Raw genomic sequence first — 16,212 nt, 5'->3', positions numbered from 1 at the left:
TGTAGACAGAAATAAAATTGGATTCCTATCTAAAAGGGTCAAAGAGGGGCGCCTGGGTGGCGCAGTCGGTTAAGCGTCCGACTTCATCCAGGTCACGATCTCGCAGTCCGTGAGTTCGAGCCCCGCGTCAGGCTCTGGGCTGATGGCTCGGAGCCTGGAGGCTGTTTCCGATTCTGTGTCTCCCTCTCTCTCTGCCCCTCCCCCGTTCATGCTCTGTCTCTCTCTGTCCCCCCCAAAAAAATAAATAAATAAATGTTGAAAAAAAAATTTTTAAAGGGTCAAAGAACTAAATGTGAGAAAGAAAAAAAAAATGTGTTTAAAATGATGGACGAAAATGTAGGAGAATGTTCTGTGACCAAAGGTGGAATGGAAGATCCTAATTTAGTTTTGAAAAGTACAATCTGTAAGGCAGTAAATAGATTGATGATACAGAGATACATAGATGTTATATAGGTAGATAAATAGAGTCTGTACTGCATTCTTATTAGTACTTAGCATTTTGCTGCTTTACATTTGTGACCTAAACTAGATCCTATGACTCTTTCAGGCTCGTCCTGAGCTCAGTCTCCGACTATTTTGCTGCCATGTTCACAAGTGATGTTTGTGAAGCAAAGCAAGAGGAGATCAAGATGGAAGGCATAGACCCCAATGCCCTCTGGGACCTTGTCCAGTTTGCATATACAGGTACAGTAAAAAGAATTATAGCTTTATGTTGCTGTCTTGTGAGTTTTAGAATTTTGGTATAGGATTTAAAGCTTAAAAATGTGCTTAGTTTGTATTTTTTATTTTTTTCAGTTGAAAGATTGTGTAACAGAAAAATCAGAATACTTGTTCATTTGTCGTGAAATCAAAAATGTATATATGTATACATATATCCTATTCCCTTCCACAAAGGATTTAATAAGTTTATAAAAATAGTCAATGGAATGAGCTGGGGAGAGGTTATTAATTCTCAAATAAAAATTTGTTGGTATCCATACTTAGAGCATTAGGCAAGGAAATAGATTCTCATTTGTTTTCCTTTTGGAAAGTATGGGTTGAAAGAACTCTTTTCTCCTTGTAATATATTATTTTAACATTAAAATCTTCACAGAACATTTAATGTGGATTTAACAAATGTAGTTGAAAGGGACAATGAAGATATTTAGAGTTATGAAAGTGACTAATTTTTGAAGCATTTTCTTCCTGATCTACTATATTGATGTTTCCTAATGGCCTTTGCACCATGTTATGTTTACCACATTCAGATAAGTTTGCCAATTAGCAAACATTTGATGAATGTTTCAAAGGTGCAAGTATCAGCTGTATCTCTGGAGAATAAACCAATGAATCAGCCATACCTTTGTCTTACAGAAGCTCACAGTCCAAGTAGAGAAGTTAAATGAGGGAATGAATACGGTATAAGGTGATACATTAAAAGAGAGTTGAAGACATAAAACCTGCCTCTCCAGGCATTATCAGGGCTCATATTCATTTAAAACATTTTAATAATTTCCAAGATTAGTGTGCTAAGGGGAGACATTATAATAAAATCTTGGTATAGAAGCAAAGGCAGATAGAATGAATTGATGTAATATATATATATATATATATATATATATATATATTTTTTTTTTTTTTTTTAGAAATGGCAGGTGGTTCATTTTGCCTGAACTCTCAATCCTGGTATTTAATAAGACAAAAAAAGGTAGGCTAGGACCTGATTATCAAATCAGAGGACCCCAGTGTAAGGAGCTATGTTTTTGTAGTATTTCGGGTTACAGGGAAAGTAAGGTGACTTGGTAAAGATCGGCCACTAGAACGAAAAGTCTATAAAACTATTGGGAATCTGTGTTCCTGGAGGATTTGGCTTCTCATCCAGAGGAGTTTGCTAATATAACAATCAGTAAATGAAGCCTTTTTGAAAAAGAAAAATGCTTCTGCTCTGGGTGCTGTATCTCAAAGTAGCAATGTGATGGACAGACATGGATATTTCCCAGCCTCAGTTATTTTTAAATTCTGTTTTGTCAAAGTAAATATTACACTGGGCAAAGTTAAAGGAGTCAACAAGGCTGTTGCAATAGGGAAGAGAGGCAGAATTCAGTATTTAAGGGGAAGGAGAGAAGATTTTTAAATGCTAGGATGAGAGAGAACACAGGCCATCTGCAGTTGCAGATGTAAAAGTAAACTTTTCCTTTGCGATTATGATGTAATTTTAAAACTTAGAGCAAGGCACTCACTCAAAGTACACTTCTACCCTCCCACAAAGAACTGAGAAATAAGGATGCTATCATCCTTGAAGTTGGCATTTCAAACAGAATGCTTCCGGATCCTTGAGAGCAAGATCCCTGGCTTGTAAAACTGGCAAAAAGGCTTTTCAAATTATTAGCATCTCAAAAGGATAGAGAAAGAATTTATAATTGCAAGTTTTCTGGAGTAAATTTTCTAAGGAAAGGGAGACCAAAGGCCTAAAGTTTAGAAAGTAGCCTGTTTATATCCTCATCAAGCTGAAGGGCCATTAAGACCATCTTAATTGTTTTCAATCTGCTTATAGCCTGAAATAGTAGCAGAAAGGACCTTTGGCCTCTCAGCCGAGAGATGGCAAACATAACCACATTAGTGTTTCCTTGAAAGAGAAGAATCATGAAGCTTCCATTTTAGGGATCTTTCTAGCAACAGAAAAGCATAAATCCAATCCTTACAGCCTCTATGGCCTGGCAACCTTGCATTTCTCTTGTTCAAAACTAGGTCAAAAGACACTCATCATCATTCAGCACAAAGTTGGAAGGTGTTTCAAAGCTCCCTGCTGAATGTAATGACCCAGATTTTGCTCTGCTTTATAGAGGACAGACAGGATACAAAGTGGCCTTTCACGTGCCACTGTCACTTTGGTTTTTTCTCCAACATCCATACTCACTGGTAGTTCATAAATTTCTAATTGTTAGTTTATAGAAATGTTAGATGAGCAAATGATTTACAAGCTGATATTGGGAGAATTTTAGGCATAACATAAAATACTTTGTCTTTTGTTATATCTATCTATCTACCTATCTATCTATATAGATATATAACAAAATGTAATAATAGAAGAGATCAAGTGAGCAAATGACAGGAAGGGAATAATAGAAGGTACCTGTCTATGTGTCCACTTACGTAGTGTGCTAGCTGGTCTCTGAGAGTTTTCTTGATAGGAGGATAAAAATAAATGCCTCATCGAAGAGGGAAAAAATGAATAAGCAGTAAAGATATCGGGCAGTTATTTGGTAATGTTTTCTTAAATTGAGGTTTGAGAGGCTTTGGAGAAATTAAGGAGGATCCACTATGTCAAGAACTGATAGCTAACTATTAGCTGTAGAAATAAAGTATTCAATACAGGTACATAAGATCGCTTTAAAATGATTTAAACAGATAAAAATTTCCATGAGATCTGGAAATTCTGTAAGGTTTGAAAGAACCCTATGTGCTTAATTTATTTCATTAGCTTAGATATTAAGGAAAAGAATGAAAGGATAACATAGCTTGAAATAGACTTTTGACTAAGATAAACTTCAATGATTATAGGGTTTAATAATCTTTGATTCAAAGAATGAGAAATTATCCCTTAAGGAATTTCAGGTAGTAAAATTTGTACATGGTAAGATGTGGGAGACACCCTCCCTGTCTACCCCTCTTTTCTCCTACTGTAACAAATTAGAATAAGAAGAAATGAGACCAGGGGCATGGTAGAGATTCAGTAAGAACTAAGGCAATATTTACAGTTTTGTGTTTTTTTTTTTTTTTTCTGGTTACTAGGGACAGTGACTTGGGTACCCAGGGTGACTGCAGTGATGGTAATAGCTCAAAGGGAGTATGAATATTTTTAAAGGAAAAATATATAATAATAAAAAGGTTAATACTAACAATATGTAAGATAGGATAAAGAAAATCAATAAGGTCTTTGTGTTTACAAAATTGTACATGTTTAGAAGTCTGAAGGATTAAGATACAGTGATAAAAACAATGTCTATTACAGTATCAAAATAAGCTTTACTTAAAAGGCACCTTTAGGTCAATTTTTTTTCACACCTTGTCATAGCTCAAGAATGAAAAGGAAATGAAAATTTACACTGGTGTTAGAAATAATTGTATATCTAATATGTGGTTCGTATCAGTTTCCAAAATTCTTAATTGGGTGTTTAAAGTGTTTCAAAATTTCTTCTTTTTAAAACTTTTCATTGGATTTTCTTTATGGCTTTAAGCAAGAAATCTGAGTATGATCTTAGCTCTTCAGAGAACAAAAGCCCATTTAAGCAACAGTGTATATTATAAAATGGTGCCCTTTAACAATTCTGCCTTACATTTAAAGTTTGAATTCTTAGCTGCAATCCAAAGGATATATAATTATAAGATTGTATATCAGTTTTTTAAAATCAAACTAAAATTCAGCTAATAATATGTAAGCACTATGCATGAATCAGGTCACACTAGGGTCCAGAAGACAAAATATAAATGCAGACTGGATGCAAAAGCAAAAGTGAACTACTGGGACCTCATCAAGCTAGAATGCATTATGCCAAGTGAAATAAGTCAGAGAAAGACAAATACCATATGATTTCACTCATATGTGCAACTTAAGAAACAAAAATGATGAACATAGGGGGACAAAAAAATAGAGAGAGGGAAACAAACCATAAGACACTCAAGTATAGAGAGACTTTTGAGTTTAGGGTTTAAAATAACCTTTGTTGTCTTCGTTTCATCTAAACATACTTTTGATATACACAGTCTAATATTTCTTCATTAGAGACGGGTATAAAGCAAATTTTGAAGACTATTATATTGATTGTGTATATAAATAAATATATATGTAGATATGTGTACACACACATATTTCAGTTCTAGCCAAAAATTGATGATCACATTGTGAAAATGAAAGAGGAAATGTAATATATTTGAAAAGAATGCTCTGGAGTTCACTGTGTTTTAAAGTTGCTTTCAGGTTGATAGAAATTTCCTTCTGGTTTATCTTTTACATAGTCCCTACTATCTGGACATACTTGAAAATATACTGTGTTCATTGATGCGTAAGGAAATAGAGTTCTAACAAATGTGAGAGATGGGATTGCAGGGTTACTAGCTAAGTGTGTCAGGTCCTGTAGAGAACTGATAAGGACACGGTTTAAATAAAGGAAGCTGTCCATCTAGCAGTAGTATTAAGAAGAGAGGTAGAAAATTAAACTGCCAAATGGCAAACCTTTCATCATACTGAAGAGTTAACTTCCTTATGAAAAATTAAAAAAAAATGTTTGTGTGCCACTGAAGTTAATTAAAGTCTTAGTACATGCTAACAAATGTTAAAATGACTTCTGCTTACTTCAAAACATTTGAACTAAATAAATATACACACACAGGAGCTGAGATGTTTAATGTTGTGTTTTAATATTAAAAAAGTATACATCAATATAGTCAGCTTGGACTGAATATTCTAAACTCCCTTCAGAGTTTTTTGTTGTAATTAAAAGTAAATTATCGTTGCATTTTTATTACTGGTTTAATTCAAGTGGCATGAATTATGCAAGCACATTAGCAGAATATTAGTCTTAAAGTAAGAACTTTTACTACATGGAAAATTTCTTTCCTCAATTTAATAAATTTAACCTTTAAAGACTGGCTTTATCTATTATTATTACCAATCAATTACAATTTTGAATTAATAATTTCCATAGGGTGCTGAAATAACCTATATATCCATTAAGAAAAAAAGGAAAAATTATAAAAATAAAAATAAATCAGTTGTATATTGCCATCATACTTCTCCCTTTTCATTAACCCAAGAACCCATGTGTGTGTGTGTGTGTGTGTGTGTGTGTGTAACAATGAATAATATAAACTAAGTTAGGGAAATTTTTTGTATTAAATAATGAAAATTATGTATACTTTCTGAATATTTCACAATGTTCTGTTATTGTTATTACTGAACTGCATCCTGGCTTCATGCTATGGGATTTCATAGACAGATTGAAAAAGAAATTGCTTTGTGAAACTTAATATTTACTAGAGATAGAGGAAAGGTTATGTCTCTTCTGCCCTGTAACTCACATTTGCTTTCTGGGTCTCCAAGTAAGGAAAATCTCTCAGGTCTCATCTTATAATCAACCCTGCCTTCTTAAAAAAACCTTCTTGGATTTTATGTTATTGTTGCTCACAATCTTATAATTTTTTTAGATTTTCCTTTTCATACTAGATATTGTACAGGAAAATTGTTTACATGTCCTTTGGATCTTACATTATGCTTTGGATGCTAGGAAGGCAGAAAATGAATCATATGCCACTATAGCATGCGTGAAGAGTACATGCTATGTATTTTTTGTGCATTAATCTTATATTTGACTATATTTTCTCAGGATTATTTAACCATCACTCTAATCTCAAAATATCTGTACACTTGATTCTGCTACATTTGAGCGATATCATGTAGAATTTAACATCAGAAATATGTGGGGTTTTCTTTGGACTTCCAAGACTAATATTCAACCAGAACTCACTGAGATGTTGCAGCCCAGTGGTCATTTGAATTGTTGGGCATTTATTCTAATTGGCAGGTACTTATTTCTTATTACACAAGTATTTTTATTATATCCCTTGGGCTCCCCCATTTCATACCTAGAGAAATCAAATTACTTAGATTTATAGTCTTAATATTAGTCAACTATAAGAAAGGAAAAATAATAATGTCTAAGTAAGAGGATTGTTTTAAAGAGTAATTAAATAAAATTAAGTGAGGTTAGCATAATTCTTAGCATATTGTCAGTGCTCAATTATGATTATTCATAAAAGGTATTTTTATTAGTTTCATAAAATCCTTTGTACAATCCATTATAAAAAGTGAAGCTGGAGGGGTGTCTGGGTCGGTCAGTCGGTTAAGTGTCCAATTTTGGCTCAGGTCATGATCTCATAGCCCCTCCTTGGCTCTGCACTGACAGTTCAGAGCCTGGAGCCTGCTTCGGATTCCATGTTTCTCTCTCTTTCTCTCTCTGCCCCTCCCTTCCTTGTGCTCTCTCTCAAAAACAAATAAATTTTTTTTTAAATGAAGCTGAAGACAGAACTGTGGAGGGAGTAATCATTTTGTCAACATTTATTAATTTTGAATCTGATTTATTATATGCTTTAGTATTATAATATGAATTCTAATTCATATGTACGATTTTATATACATTTTTAGTGCTACATTTTTTAGGTCACCTACTTGTAATTTTGCTGCCTTATATATTTTAATTATGTTTTTATCACATATTGCATTCATTATTTTAGCATATTTTATCCCATTCCACTCAGTCAAATCTTACTGTCAGATACAAAAATGAAAATATCTTATTAGAGACAGATCCACATAATTACATGGATGTGAAAGCATGGTCTAGTTTTCCCAATGACATTTCAATGTGCTTTCTGCTAGATCTAAAGTTATTCAACCTTCTGACTGATAAATATGAGAGAGAGGCTGCTTATATGTACTTACGTTATTGTCACCTTCCATTTTCCAAGTATGAACGGCCATCAAACAAAATTTTTTCTTACAGTTAATTTCATTTTACACAAAATCATGAATAACCTGAGGAAAGCTTATCGATGCTACAAATGGAGAACCATTTATGATTGATAATAGCACCATTTAAAATATCATCCTCAAGCTTGGACATTCACAATTTCATAACTGCAAATTTAAGTCTAATTTTGTTTTGTTGTTTTTATGTAAATAAGAATTATAGGAAACACTACATGTTTAACATTTAACATTTTCAGGATGTTTTACACACATCTCTGTCCTTCTCATAACATTCACTTTTGTCGTGCAGTTGGGAAAATATAGTACCAACTTCACATATGTTTCTCAACAATACACATCTTTTCAAATATTACTTTAGTTGTGTTTTGACTATTTCTCAATGCTCTGCATTTAAAATTTGATAGAGCTGATTCTTTGCACAGATACTATTGTGTAAAAAAACAACTGAAAACAATAAACAAAAACAAGCAAATAAAACAACTCCAGTCACTGCCTCCTTCTGAAGTCTTCCAGAAATTACCATTTTGTCTGGTTTACCACTTTCATTCAGGAGAGATTTTTCCTTCATGTTGGAGACAGGAAATTTTATGATGAGAACTCTAAGCACTTTAATTTTAAATGCTTTGTCTACCTCAGATAATGGGTGGTGTTACCCCACAGGGGGAACATTTCAGCCAGAAGTGGATGGTATGCTCGTCATAATAAAGGAATACCTTGATTCCTGACTCCTTTAGACTGCACTTGAGCTTCCTTAGGCACATCATAGCACATACATTCCTCCACCAGAGAAAATATTCCACTAAATGGCGTTCATGCAAGTCTGATATCTATTTCCCACCCCATCTTTCTTCTTCTCTGAAGAAATATTTAGGGGAGTGGGGGGGAAGCATTGAGGGGGGAGCATAGTGCAGAATAAAATATCAATAAAGAAAATATGGACTAGTAATGGCAGAATTCCCTTGTGAGAATTATAAAAATTACTTTGTTTGACACATGACATTTTCATTTCTGATACATCCGTGTCTGCAAAATGTAAACAATACTTAGAAATATATGTCATTAATAATTTTTATGTGTTTTCTTGGACTACATGCTGTAATTTCTGATAAAGGGGCATTTTTACTATAATAGGACACTTAACCATTTTTTGACAAATTATTATTTTATTTATCAAGTTAAGTTACAGAAAATATATTCAGGACCTCAAGTACAAACCTCATTTTTGTATGCATTTAATTTGAATTTGCCATGTCACAAAATGGCTTAAAATGACTTCAAAGTAAAATACATAAGAGAGAGAAATAAGGTATCAATAATGTATAGGGTAGTGTTTTGACATGTATTGGAGAGTTAACTGTACATTCATATGATAACATATCGTGTGTTACTATTGTAACTATAGTTACATAGTTACTTTGTAACCATTTTGAGGCTAAGAAATATTGATTATGATTATGGATTGTTATATGTGAAAATTTCAAGAAAAATATGAATACTTACAGTCAGAAAATGAAAGTGGTAAAGCTCTGAAATGATCTATAATGATAGCAGTAAAGGACTAAGATAACATATTAAGCGTATTTTGAGAGCCAAGATAGTGTTCCAAAGAAAGTTATCTGTTAAACAAATAAACAAACAAACAAACAAACAAAAAAAAACATCTGGCAACTCAGAAGCCATGGAGTACAGAGGCAGTGGGTGTATGGCTGCCTTCACGGGTAGAACTCTCAATCTGGGGAGATTGCCAGGTAATAAAATGTCAAAACTGCCTTTTTTATTTCCACATCACAACCATCCAACTTAGTGCATAAAATCTTTCAGCATCCCAAGATGGAGCAACTTTGTAGATAACTTCAATTGAGCCTAGTTCTATGATCACGTACTTCTATGCAATGTTGCTGTAAAATCTGTCCAGTGACAAGTTATATGTTCTTATAGTTATCCCTTTCAATCTCCCCTCTATTTTTCTGACTGAAGTAGAACAATAAAGGAAGAACAAATATAAAAAGTCATTTACAGAAGGCACAAGACTATAATTTTAGTCTTAATATCATGCCTAAGTATCTATGATGTGTAAGGCATTGAAATTCAAGTAAAAAAGACCTGAAAAGAGCATCCAAATTCAAATCCACACCACCTTTGGTATGATTTGCACCATAAGAGTCTTAAGTTTCTGTTGTATTCATAGAAATTACACACCAGTTTGTTTTAACTTCTCAGTCACCAAGGCAAAGAAAGAAGCATAATCAGTTATGTTATAAAATAAAAACAAATATTTTACTCAATATAAACACAGGTTTCTAATATTGAAGTCTGAGGAGCATATCCTTGGATATCTGAATATTTGTAAAACACTATATGATGTACTTCAGACATCTTCACTAATTTGCTAAAAGTGGATTTAATAATGAATTATGGAGCTATTTCTTCTGTTGGCTGATTCAAGTTCAAATGATGTTGCCCAGACACACAAATTACTAATAATTTCATGTATCAAACAATAAAATATTAAAACTCAGGGATCAAACTCAGTTGGATTATGGGTACATTTAATTTAAAGAGATTGGTATTACTGATGCTGAACTCAAAATTATATGTTCCACCTAAAGGTACCCTAATTTTTTTAATTTTAGAAGAGCCAAATGAGTATATTTGGGGTATGTCTGATACACCAGTAGACAAATTATGTTACTTCCAGTACAAGTTTAGATAACTTGTATAACTATGAGTTGATCCTTTTTATTTTTCATTTTTCTCACAACCAAAATTTCCTTAAGTATTGAGTGACAGCCTCAGTTGGATTAAATCCTACAGCAAGTACTAGAAGTAGAAAAAAAAAATCTATGTAGTTGATTAAAGACAGATTTATAAGCTATGATATACTAAAAATTAAGGAGTATATTCCATGGTTAAAATCAAGTAAGCTAAACACCTGTGTATGAATGTGGGTCAAAGGTATGTTCAGAAAAAGTGAAGATTTTTCTCAGTAAATAATTCCTTGTTCTTTCCAAATCATAGATATTTGAGAATATTGGATTTAAAACAACTTAGGTAAATGAGAACTACTGAATTTTTTTAGTTCCGATACCCATTGGACTATTTAATTATTTATTACTTTTTTTTTAATGTTTATTTTTGAGAGAGACAGAGCATGAGCAGGGGAGGGGCAGAAAGAGAGGGAGACACAGAATCCGAGGCAGGCTCCAGGCTCTGAGCTGTCAGCACAGAGCTGGATGCAGGGCTCTAACTCCTGAACTGTGAGATCATGACCTGAGCCAAAGTTGGATGTTTAACTGACTGAACCACCCAGGCACCCCTGGACTTTTTAAAATAAAAGATGTGTAGTTAGAATTAGAAAAAAATGACGGCCTTTATTATTAAAACTACCCTTTCATGGGTTCTTGCGTAGAGATTTCCCTGACTTTTCAAACAGTGAGCACTTAAACTCTGAGATATATTTACTAGTTAAAAAAACATAAAGTGTGCTTTTCTTATGACTAGAATACAGGAAAGACATTGTTTATTGATTAATAAGCTCTAAGATTATAGAATATCCTAGGCATAGCTTGTCATTCTGTCTTATAAAATTGGTTTGGGGGCGCCTGGGTGGCGCAGTCGGTTAAGCGTCCGACTTCAGCCAGGTCACGATCTCGCGGTCCGTGAGTTCGAGCCCCGCGTCAGGCTCTGGGCTGATTGCTCAGAGCCTGGAGCCTGTTTCCGATTCTGTGTCTCCCTCTCTCTCTGCCCCTCCCCAATTCATGCTCTGTCTCTCTCTGTCCCAAAAATAAATAAAAACTTAGAAAAAATTTTAAAAAAAAATAAAAAAAAAAATTGGTTTGCTATAAGTTTTTAGAGAAAAACCAAGATTTTCTTCCAGACGAAAGGTGAGAGAGAGACCAGGGAGCCATAATTGGAGCATATTAGAATAAGGAATAAATAATTTGATGGTAGCAGAAGTCTAAAGTGCAGTAAAAATCAATTGCTTTTGGTAGCTGTTAAAAAGATATGTAAGCGTATTAAAAATAATAAAATGATACAAACCAACATTCTCTTAACTCTCCTTTTTTTTGAAACACTCAAAAAATCTTAGGAATTTGATGATATAGATTATTAAGTAAGTAAATAAATAACCAAGAATATACAAACCTCTCATGTAGAATTCCATATCATTTATGTAATTAATATGCCGTCAAGGAAATAGAGCACAACTCCCCATTCTTTAAGTGTGACCATTCATAAGGACCTCCTTCCAGAAAGTGCAATAGAGAAAAGGAGATCCAAGAGTAATTTTATAGTGGAGAAACCTGACAAACACTACTTCTATTGTTGGGTGACTCAATTGGATGGGGACCAGCAGTTTGGGTGATGAAAAAAATCACCTAAGCAGAATAAAGGAGATAGAAGCACACTGCAAGGGAGCAGGGGGCAGGACAGCAAAGGAGAGACTGTCTGCCAGGAGGCAGTGGTGACAGGCTGTAGAAAAGTGAGGAAGGTGAGGAGGTATGGAGACATGGATTTTTCCTTTTTTGGTACGTATGTCCAGGTATAAGTAACCCATTGGTCAACGAAGGCTTATGGATATTTTGAGGTAGGTTGTCTGATGGGCCTCTTTGTATTCAGCCCTGGGGGTCACTGTGGGCCCTTTTACTGTATTCAGGTTTCCATTGCTCCAGTTGGTTGCCCAAAAGTGGCCACTATGCCTACTAAGTGATCAAAATTAACATCAATAGTGAAAAGTCATGTTGACAGTATGTACCCTTGATATCATGTGATGAGACCAAATCCATATCCCAGTGTAATCATAATTAAATGAATCCCAGTTGAGGCACATTCTACAAAAAGCTTAACCAGAACTCTTCAAAACAGTTATCAAAAACAAGGAAAGTCTGAGAAACTATCACAGCCAAGAGGAGCCTAAGGAGACATAACACTAAATGAAATATGGTATCATGCATGAGATCCTGAAACAGAGAAAGGGCTATTAAATAGGTAAAAAGTAAATAAATAAAAATAAATAAGAGTAAATTATGGACTAGTTAATAATAATATAGCAGTATTGGTTCATTAATTTAACATAGGTATCATACTAATGTAAAATGTTAATAACAACGTAAAACAGCTAGGTATTTAATATGAGAAATCTGTACTATTTTTGTAAGTTTCCTATAAATTGAAAGTATTTTAAGAAAAATGTTTACTTTTTAAGAATTTCTATGAATTAATTAAATATTAATTTTTAATTTTGTTTCAGTTCTAGTGTGGTAATGATATTACTTCTCTTTCTACTGAAGATAGAGATGATAGATAGATATAGATGGATAGATAAATTGATTTGATAGATTTAATTTACTTTATGGACTTTATAGGCAATTTTTGTATCTATCCGGTAAAATGAATTATTTTTTAATGTAACTGATTTTATAGATCAAATATGGTTATACAGCACAGTTGGTAATAGGATATCACTTGTCCATTAAAAATACAGCATCATAAATTTCCATTCTTCTATAATCTTCACTTTTTCCTCCCCATTTTATTTTACATATTTTCATTCCAATACAGTGTAAATTTAAATATAAATTATTGTAGAAAACCAGCTTAAGTCCACTGACATATATTTGGAATTCTCAGTCACTTTAACATTTACTTATGGTGAGACTATAGATATATGTAGTAAACATTTGGAAGTATTCTATTCAAAAGGCATTCCATTCTTATTCCCCAAGTTGGCTCAAGGGAGAGTGGCTCTAATTCTATCAATCTAGTTCATATAGGGTCAAAATCAATTATTGGGGTTTTACCATATTGCTAACTATGGAGGTAAGCATGGTCATGTGATACAATTTTTATTAAGGCAACCTGGAGAAAGACTTCTGGGGAACTTTCACTAAAGATTTCTTCACTGATTGAAGAGAAACCTGCACGAAGGAATAGTTTCTCTTCTGATGGGTGTTTTTCTGTCCAATCTGAAGCTTGAAACTATGGCAGCTATGAGGGAAACAACAACATACTTGAGAAGATGGTCATCTTGTGATGATGTGTTGAGCCTTTCAGTTAATCATTTCTGGAGACAACCTTCTTATCCCTTTGTCAAAAGAGATTATAACTATTTCCTTATTAAGAAAAATTCTCAGGGCTTTCTCTTATTACAGTGATAGGCTCCTTAGGTACCCAAAGTTTCATTTAAGTATCAGATATTTTTAAACTGATTTTCTATGGCACCTAAAGTAAAAACATGTAGACTTTCCCATTTGGTATATATCTATATATTTTCTATGAAGAAAAATATCATGCACGAGGTAGCTCAATTTGTGTGCATTCAAGCTCAACACTCACTAATATTTCATTTGTGCCTTCTGGCTTTTACAAATGGTCTTTTCATTGGATATATTCCAAGTGGAAAAAATAAAATATTTTAGCTCTTTGAAACACACAATGCTTATATCCTCCAAATTTGCATCCAAAGTTACCATAAGTAACCTGAAAAAATTAATCTATAGTCAACCTGTGAAAATTCATGTTTTTCCTCTCCCCCACCTCTGCCTTTATTTTTCTAGGAAAAGAAGGAGAAATACCTGCTAAAATTTTATCTAAATTATTATGAAGTATAATGCTAGACTCAATATTTGAATTTGAACTATTTGGTCTTACAAACAAATATCTTACATATCCTTTAGCTCATTACACTGACATAATATCTCTGAATCACTTTTCAAGTATCGAACTGGCAAGGTAAAGATACTAACATGCACACACACACCCATACACACACACCATTTTATATGCTAGGTTTACATTTATGAGATTATTTTAACAATATGTTGATAAAGTATTTTAAATGATAATTGCATATGTGAAGCTGCCATGACTATAATGTTATCTATATTATAAACTTCAAGAAAAAAAATAACACATAACCCTCAATTTCTCTAAATTACAATATACTATCTTTGTAATTTTGTCAGCAAAGTTTGAATTAAAGCCCTCAGAATACATAGGTACTAAACATCTTTGTTGGCATTTTATTATTCTTTTTAAAAGCTTTAGTGATGAATAATTGACATACAGGAAACTGCATATATATATATATATATATACACACACACACATATATATACATGTATATACACACACACACACACACACATATATATATATATATATATATATATATATGATGTACAATTTGATGTTTTGATCTCTGGATATACCCATAGAACCATTACCACAAACAGGGTAATGAATATATCCATCACATGCGTTCTGATCCATCTTGTTGCCCTTCCTCACTCCATCCTATACTGATGATCTGATTTATGTCACAATAGTTTGGATGTTTACGAGTTTTAATTAAGTTGAGTCACAGGGCTTATTTTTTGTCTGATTTCTTTCACTCAGCATAATTATTCTGCACTAAGCCTACTTAACTATGATGTTGCATATATCTATAGTTCTTTCCTTTTTATGAGTAGTATTCCATTGTATAGTGTAGATCTACAGTAGTCTCCCCTTGTTTGCAGTTTTATTTTCAACAGTTTCAGTTACCCAAACAGATGATCCTCCTCCTGACTTGTTGTCAGAGGTCTGTAGGCTTAATAGTAAGCTATTAAGTCACAATGCCTACGTCATTCACCTCCTTCATCTCATCACGGAAGCATTTTATCATCTTCCATCATCATGAAAAGAAAAGAAGGGTGAGTACAGCCCAATAAATTATTTTAAGAGAGAGAGGGACCACATTCACATATCCTTTATTATAGTATACGATTATAACTGTTCTATTATATATTAGTTATTGTTTTTACTGTGCCTAATTTACACACTAAATTTTATTAGAGCTATGTATGTATAAAGACAAACAGTAAATACTGTTTAAGGTTAAGTACTATCCATGGTTTCAGGCATCCCCTGGAGGTCTTGGAGCACATCCCCCACAGATAAAGCAAAGTACTGTAATACAGTCTGTTCATCTGCTCCCACTTGTTAATGAACATTTCAGTTGTTTCCAGTGTTTGGTTATTACAAAAGAAATCTACTATAAATGTTCATGTACAAGGCTTTATATCAACATAACTATTTTATTTTTCTTAGGTTAATACTTAGGAGTAAAACGACTGAGTCATTTGAGAGGTGAAATTGTCAAACTGTTTTCCAAAATAGATACACCATTTCACACTGCCACCGGTACTGCTAATGCATGCAGGGTGGTATTTCATTGGGCTTTTAGCTTCCATTCTCCTGAACATTAATAATGTTGAGCATTTTTTATCCATGTATCTTCTTTTATGAAATATCTGTTTAGACCGTTTGCCTATTAATTTTTTTTCTTATTATAAAGTTTGAGAGTTATTTATGTATTCTGAATACAAGTACTTTATCAGATGTAAGATTTTGCAAACATTTTTTCCCAGTCTGTGGTTCATCTTTTTGTTCCTTTAATGTTGTCCCTTGCAGTGATTTTTATGAAGTCCAATTTAACAATTTTTTTCTCATGGATTATGCTTTGGATATTTTATCTAAGAAACCTTTAACTTAAAGTTACACAAATTTTCTATGTTATAGAAGATTTATAGTTTTAGTTTTTTACATTTAGGACTATGATCAATTTTGAGTAATTTATTTTTCATTAGCCTATAGCATGTTTAATTTTGTGTTTTCTAAGTTAACATTTCATGCATAACAGTTGC

At 33.1% G+C, this 16,212-nt stretch overlaps 1 protein-coding gene across 2 annotated transcripts in view; it reads left to right on the top strand.

Moving 5' to 3' along the window:
* The window catches only part of KLHL1 (kelch like family member 1), a 361,548-nt gene that overhangs the window by 134,124 nt on the left and 211,212 nt on the right, over window positions 1-16,212 (top strand). For both annotated transcript variants that reach the window (XM_047081567.1, XM_047081490.1), the window contains one exon: window positions 548-684. In XM_047081567.1, the coding sequence (XP_046937523.1) occupies window positions 548-684 (137 nt within the window). The remainder of the gene's footprint in view (window positions 1-547; window positions 685-16,212) is intronic.

This window comes from Lynx rufus, unplaced genomic scaffold, assembly GCF_022079265.1.
Source record: "Lynx rufus isolate CCGP_SWC_20201006 ecotype Redwood Valley unplaced genomic scaffold, mLynRuf1.p SCAF_1, whole genome shotgun sequence".
Lineage (NCBI taxonomy): Eukaryota > Metazoa > Chordata > Mammalia > Carnivora > Felidae > Lynx > Lynx rufus.
The sequence above is the reverse complement of the archived record's forward strand: the minus strand, read 5'-3'. Positions and strand labels throughout refer to the sequence as shown.